Source organism: Micrasema longulum, unplaced genomic scaffold, assembly GCF_059751315.1.
Source record: "Micrasema longulum isolate JH-2025_06_02 unplaced genomic scaffold, ASM5975131v1 h1tg000388l, whole genome shotgun sequence".
NCBI classification, from domain to species: Eukaryota; Metazoa; Arthropoda; class Insecta; order Trichoptera; family Brachycentridae; genus Micrasema; species Micrasema longulum.
Window position 1 is genome coordinate 158,517 of NW_028277589.1, and position 8,181 is coordinate 166,697.

The 8,181-nt window shown below is 33.4% G+C and overlaps 1 protein-coding gene across 1 annotated transcript; it reads left to right on the forward strand.

The window, feature by feature from the left end:
* Positions 1–5,996: 5,996 nt before the first annotated feature.
* Positions 5,997–6,299, forward strand: LOC148281980 (LSM12 homolog A-like; the record flags this gene model as incomplete). The annotated part of the gene is made up of 1 exon (XM_088225816.1): positions 5,997–6,299. A coding segment is annotated over exon 1 (303 nt), but the record flags the coding sequence as incomplete, so codon positions are not given.
* Between the last annotated feature and the right edge of the window lie 1,882 nt (positions 6,300–8,181).

The window sequence follows — 8,181 nt, forward strand, 5'->3', positions numbered from 1 at the left end:
ACGTAGAACTAATATTGACTCCATATATATGTTCGGCATACTAAATGGTATAATCGATGTTCCATCATTACTGGGACAAGTAAAATTCAATATTCCGACTCGTAGATTGAGAAACAATGAAGTACTGTTCATCGATCAGCATAGAACAAACTATGGCCTAAATTCTCCAATGACCCGCTTTTGTCGTATTGTTAACTCAAGACAGGATCTGTACTTTTTTGGTTTAAGTTTACAACGATTTAAACGAGCACTAAATAAATAGTCCAGATCTTGTCTCGATGTCCCTTATGTTTGTCAATGCTTCTTTCTTTTTTTTAAAAATATTTTAAACTATTCTTTTATTGTAATATTTAAACCTTATAAATTGTATACATGGACAATGTCCGTTAATAAATAAATAAACTCGGCTCTTCTCACCAACAGGGATGCACTTTATTCACGAATGCGATTTTCAAAAATGTATTGAATGTCCGTTAGTATTACCAAAAATCCAGTAAAAGAAATAAATGGGTAGAAAATACGAAATTTAAGGAAAGAATCTGATTGAGATCCACAAAAAACAAATGCTGTTTGTAAACATTCAAAAACAAACTTTTTTATACACAAAAAATCGACATCTTTTCAATTTTTGTAAATGCATTCTCCTCGACTGTAACACTGGTAGATCGGTGAATAAATAGTTTTTTGCTCCTTACTTCTTTTTTACATATTAGATTGAAGATTTTAATATCTGCGAACACGCACAGCGCAAAGATCTATATTTCTCAGAAAACTGCATGTAATTCGGTTAAGCCGTTTAGGAGTTCAGTGACATCACACGTACAGAGGAATCATATATATAAAGATAAATCAGCCTAACATTATTATTAAGTTTGCACTTCGAGTGGCGTATTTAACTCAACACTCAATATACACTCGAACCTTTTTTGTATGGAAGATGCCTTCTGCAGAAAATCACAATGACATGCTTTGAAAAAGTTAACACTCGTTCCATGAATTTTTAAAACTTCATAACTTTGAAACAGCGCGTTAAAAATATACCCAGAATCGCGTTACAAAAGTTTCTTTTTTAATATATAAGCACAATGGGCATTTTTAAGGACATTTAAACATAGATATTTATTATAAAGGAAAGTAGAAAGACACAAAGGTATATAGTAGACTTTGTGGGAGTGTAAGCGGGAGAGAGGTGTTTATAATTGAATTTGATTCAGTGATCGTTTGAAAGAAGACAACTTGTTATCAAAGAAATCAAAACTGGTATGTTTTTTGGCAGACCTGAGAATTCTGGGCATAGGGGAATGGAAACCATAGTTAGTTCTATGGTTATCGGTATGAAAGAGTAAGTTTTGTCTGAGGTTTCTAGTTGGGATATTTAATTTTATCGAGCTCAGTAGTTCGGGCGCATCAAAGAGTGAGTTGAGAATTTTAAACAGGACTAGGAGGTCGGATTTATTTCGATGGTCTTGAAAAGAAGATATATTTAAGCTAGTTTCTAACTCAATTTACATATATTGGTCTCCGGATAAGCCCAACCTCCAGCCTATCTTTCTTAAAAATCAATGTTGAACTGATTCAATATTCTTGATGTGAACATCATATTTAGGGGACCAGATAACAGAGGAATATTCTAGATGCGGGCGAACTGGGGAACAGAAGAGAGCAGAACAGATTTATTCAAACTTACAGAAAACAGAAGACTATCGCGAATTAATACATGCATTTGTAGTGTCTAGAGTTGATTATTGTAATGGTATCTACGCAGTGCCTCGATTATGATGGGAAGATGAAGACGTCATACCTTCACCTTGACGGTATAGTTGAAGATAAATCCCTCTAGCGATTATAAAGATATACTACCGACCCCCCACCTTTAAGTTTTGGGTAGGTACATTGATATGAAACGAGTGGAAGCGTACGTCACGGTACACATATCTACGCTCTTAAATGACATAGCTTCAGTATGACGCCATAGTTGAAGATAAAAGTCTCCCGACCGACTACAAAGGTATACTACCGATACCCCCACCATCAAGTTTTGATGGAAGTAAATCGGTTTATACTGACGGGTCTGGAACCCCTCGATACGTTTATCTACGCATTAAAAGTGTCAAAAATTTTGTACCACTGAGCAATTTTTCTTTTAATTATGATTTATTAAAATGTTTAATCGTTCTGAGGATTTTTTCTTAAAAGCTTATTAAAAATATGAGAGAGAAATAAGTAAGTTTTGAAGTCGAATTAAATTCTAACTGTCACTTTAATAAAACGAACGCCTAGATGTGAAAATAATGTCGCTAGGTTCTGTCCTGTTCACAAATAAGAGTATCTAGGCGTTAGAAAGTTACCTCTCTAAAAAAAGAATTTAGTTATTATTTCTATCTGTTTTACTATCTTTCCGAATGTATGTATCGAAACGTTAGAGGAGCCGGCTTTGTAGTCGATCGGTAGATACATACAGACGATCATTAAGCGTACCGTCTAGGTGATTTCCAAAAGTCATGCAAAATTCATGTTCAAGCGAGCATTTTTTGCTTGAATTGGGATTTATTGGAGTTTATAATCGCTTTGAAGTGAGAACTTTTTATTACAGAAGCCTATTTAAAATATAAATGAGAACTATTTCAAATGTTATGACGTAAGGAACGCGGACTAATTATTTGCGGTCATTCCATTGGATTGTTTCGATCATATGATGTCAATATGACAAGTAGGTAGAACATACCGAGGAAGATACAGATAGTACAGAAGTTAAGTAAACCGCCACGGTATATACACATGAAGAAAGCGTTCATAATCGAGGCGCTGGTCTACCAATAAATAAAATGCTTCGCCTTCAGTCTTTATTAAACGCCGCAGCGCGACTTATTTTTGGTGTATCTTAGTTAATACAAACAATGTAAAAAGGTAGAATGCAAACTCTGTTGGCTAGGCAGTGCACATCTCCGCTCCGGAATATCTAAAGGGACTAGGCATTCCGGGTGAACTAGCCGACAGGAGTCTAGCTTAGCTCAGCTACATCAGGGTTTTTGTAAAACAAATATTTTGATATCATTAAACCGCGCCTCGTCGACATAATAGCTACGGATCTGTCAGCTGTCAAAACATAACTCCATAGAAGTCAGCATTTCAAGAACTGACAGCAAGTTCAGTGTTGCAAGCACAAATACTAATTCTGCGCCACAAAAGTAACCCAAGACTCTTGGGCCAAGAAAATGGAAAAAAAATTTGTAATATTTTTGAATGATAAAAATTCCAAGAAAATTCCGAAAAAATTGCCAAGAATAAATTTGTATGGTGAATAAAAAATGTATTATTTTTAAACTAAAATTATTTATTTATTCATATTTTTCGCTTACAAACTATAATTAATAATAAAAATAATGTGACCTTACTGGGGTTTCCCGTGCCGAGGACACTTAACAATTTAGTTTTTTAAAATTACATTTGAGAATAAACAAAGAAGACTAACTATTAAATCAACAATGTTTGAGTAGGTTCAAATGCTTGCAGACTGGCTGGATTTCCTTTCTAGGGAGTTATTCATATTTAAATTTATTTGCAATTAATTAAAATAATTCAAGTTTGTAAGTGAAAATTGTTGATGGAAGTTCATTGTAATTTATTATTAAAATAAAATACTTTAATTCACAAATTTGGAATATCTAATGACCGGTATCATCGCTTTCGCGACATCTTCGAAACTGGTATCTTTATTAAGGAGTTCAATGTATTTATACAAAACAGAGGTAAGGATAGATAATTCGAAATTATATGAATGTAAATTAAATGAAGTTATTGTTATCTTAAGGATCGTTTTAATAATCCATCCTTCACCTAAAAGCCATAAACTTGACAAACTAGAAATTCTCGAAATGAATAGATCAAGAAATAAACCCTACGTAGAATTACTTAATGAACAGATAACACACGTGCCGTGCATTCTCCATTACATTACCCATTGTAATATATTTTTACTAATGACATTTTACCCTTGGTTTTTCAGAAATCATACTTGACAAAAATCACACTCACGAAGGATGGGACACTAAAAATAGCATTATATCAACTCATTATAGTTAAGGAAAATTTTTTTTGTTAATGATCCTCAAGATAAAAATAACTTTATTTGATTAACTTTCGAATAATGTTTAATTCTCTATTCTTACCTCTGTGTTGTATAAATACATTGAACTCCCTAATAAAGATACCAGTCTCGAAGATGTCGCGAAAGCGATGAAACCGGTCATTGGAAATTCCAAATTTGTGGATTAAAGTATCACTCGTCTTTTATTTATATAATTAAATTGATTAAAAGTGTTATTCAAAACTGCTTTAATTATATTTATTAATATGTGTTGCTTCCTTATTTTTTATCTCTCTTCTTTTTACAGGTTCAAAATATTTATATGACCAAATATTGAATTTTTAAAGTATTTTATAACTAGTAATATAATTTTTAAACCGTGTATCTTTTTTTTTTGACTACATAATTTGTAAATAACTGTTTAGTAATAATTTGTTTTAAATACTATATTTTACTTATTTCACTTACATGTGTGTATTTTATTATTTGCAACTTATATGTGAAAGGCATTAAGTGCCGTTTATTTCAATAAAATAAAAAACAAATTAAATTAAATTAAATTGAATGAGAAATAGCATGAGACGCTTGCCTCGCACAAATGGGTTAGCCTTTTCGATTTTTTAACATATGTAATTTAGTATCTGGGCAGATTATTATATTTTTTTGATGCAAATATTCGTAAAGAAGCATCTGAACCATACGAGAAAAATTTATGTCACAGGTCTATACAATAACTTAAAATCCACCAATATTTGCACCTAAATAGCGCGCAATTTATTTTTTCAATAGCATAAAAAATATTTGAAATTTTACAATTTTGAATTCCAATTAAAACACAAGAAAATATTTCTTGAATTTTTGTTTTGCAACCGGTGAGAATCGAACCCGCGGCGCTAGTTTCACAGATGAGCGTTTAACCAACTGCGCTACAAAACCTGTCAAATAAACCATAATGTTTGAACAGTGCTTTATTTATTGTATTTTTACTTTTTAGCTGGAACTCTTTACAAATTATCTACTTTTCTAAATATATTTTTTCCACAAACTTTTTATATAATTTTACGTTGTTAAAACTTCACTCATGCGCTTTGTAGCTACAAGATTATTGGTAATCAGCTCCAATATGCAAATGTTACCAATTATCTACATTTTGTAAACGGGGTCAAAAATTTCAAAAGTCCATGCACTTAGTAGCTGTGAGGCTTATAATAATCTAACTCCCATTTTAAACTGAGTTTTTTCAATATTTATTTTAATATCATTCAAGCAGAACGGATAAAAGAAACAAAAGAACGGCCAAAAGAATCTACGACCGAGAAAGACATGGCACGATCAAGTCCAACAAATACTTCAAGATGAACATGTCAAGAATAGAAATAATCAGCGTGCGTACATGAGAAGTTGTATGAATATAGAGGAAGCGAGGTTTGCATGCAAAGATAAAGTGATGTGGCGTTCTATCCTATCTGCTTACCCTTACGGGGAAACGGCGTGGCGGTTTGTTTAATTTAAGCACTAAACTTCATTGTGAAATCAAAACAGAAGGTAAAGGGGGGCTAGATTTTTTATCGCCCATGCGCTCTGTAGCGACAAGACGTGCTGAGATATTTATTTCTTTTACAGCACCCTTGAGGTGATTTTCACAGAAATGGCGCTGTATAAATTATCCAACTGTAATACTATAAATTATTATAATAATAATAATAATTTTATCTTTGCACCAGTCTTCGCGCAGAGAAAAGTAAGTTAGTACCTATAAAAGTAGTTAGAATATTTATTATAATTTTCTACCGACTGGCAACATCGGCATGTTGCAAAAGTCAGAGAATAATATTAATGGCGGCGCCCTGGTCGGCCACACGCTGACTTCTGTCTTATATAATTATTCGGCGAATTCTCCGGCTCCAGCATGTCCGTGGTAGCCGACTGCTTCTCCATCGGCAGCACCGTGGCCTGCAAGACGTGCTACAACGACGACATCGAGGGCGAGGTGCTGGCCTTCGACCCGCACACGAAGATGCTGATCCTCAAGTGCCCGTCCAGCAGCGGCAAGTCCGAGCTGAACGACGTCAACATCGTGAACCTGGCGCTCGTCAGCGACGTGCAGATCAAGAAAGAGGTCAGCAGCTCCAGCCAGGAGGCCCCCCAGTGTCTGAACCTGCAACTGCTCGATAGGAGAGTTCGGAATCAAATAGAAGAGAAACGGCGACTGGTAATATTTGTTTATTGTGTATGCAGACAATTGGTAGAATTCCATATTAAATTTGGTAATTTATCCAAAATAAAACAAGTTTATTGGATTATAATTCTATTTTATTTTTATAAAATATACAAAGGGTATATTGTGACGCGTTTCGTCTTGTTAGGACATTTTCAAACGAACATATTCATTATCATTTACAGATACATTACCAAATTTTGAAATAAAAGGTAATATTTGTATTTATTGTCGTTCACACAGGGCATTGCCTATAAATCTGGTATAAAAACGCCCATACATATTAATAGGATAAAGATGGTATAGTCAAAACTCTTACTTACAAACATCGCACAAAGTTATACACGGTATAGAGCTGGGATAGCGACCAGACGACCATATAAATTAATTCCGCGTTTATACCTGCGTTCGACGTGGTATAACACTGGAATAAGCCAGCGATCTGTCGTCACATTTTTCAGCAGCAAAATGGATTGCATTTATTTATTTATTTATTTATTTATTTATTAACGGACATTGTCCATGTATACAATTTATAAGGTTTAAATATTACAATAAAAGAGTAGTTTAAAACATTTAAAGAAAAAAGCATTGACAAACATAAGGGACATCGAGACAAGATCTGGACTATTTATTTAGTGCTCGTTTAAATCGTTGTAAACTTAAACCAAAAAAGTCCAGATGATCCTGTCTTGAGTTAACAATACGACAAAGGCGGGTCATTGGAGAATTTAGGCCATAGTTTGTTCTATGCTGATCGATGAACAGTACTTCACTGTTTCTCATCCTACGAGTCGGAATATTGAATTTTACTTGTCCCAGTAATGATGGAACATCGATTATACCATTTAGTATGCCGAACATATATATGGAGTCAATATTAGTTCTACGTTTTTGTAGACTAGAAATATTTAACATTGACTCTATTTCAGCATAAGAATAATTATCTCTCTCTAGTCCAAGCATCCACGCTATTTTTCGAAGCAAGCGATGTTGGACTGATTCAATGTGATTTATGCGATTGACATAGAATGGAGACCAGACCACTGAGGCATATTCAAGAAGAGGGCGAACAGTTGAGCAATAAAGAGTTTTGATTGTACGGACATTAGTAAAATCAGAGGATATTCTGTTAATGAAGCCAAGTAATTTCAGTGATTTATTGACTATATTATCTATATGCTCGTTGTATGTCAGTTTATAGTCCAAAACAACTCCTAAATCTCTGATGGACTTGACTTTATTTATCTCGAATTTAAACAATTTAGAAAACACACTGTCCTTTTTAGAGATTTTTAATTATTCTGAAATTTACATTTTATTTATTATCATATATATATATAGTTGGATAATTTATATAGCGCCATTTTTGTGAAAATCACCTCAAGGGCGCTGTACAGTTAATGTATATCCCAGTACGTCTTGCAGCTACAGAGCGCATGGACGGTTGGGATTCTAGTTCCTCGTTTTCAATTAAGATCAATCAAAAATTATAATGGATAGGAGCTAGATTACAGGACGTCTTGCAGCTACAGAGCGCATAGACAGTTAGAAATTTAGCCCCCATTTACACATTTTAAAAATTGACAAATAAATTTTGTGTATTAATAATACTAAAGAAAAAAAATAATATGAATAATAAAAAGGAGTAAGATTACAACACGTCTTGCAGCTTCTAAGCGCATAGATGATTAGAATTCTAGACCCCATTTACAAAATTTAGGTATTTTAAAGTTGATATATCGATATTGTTTGATATTTTAAATCATATATGAAAGCTAGATAACCAATCATCGTGCAGGTACAAAGCGCATGGATGAGAGGAATTCCAGCAAAGTTAAAACAATATCAATAGATTTATAAAAAATAGAGTATA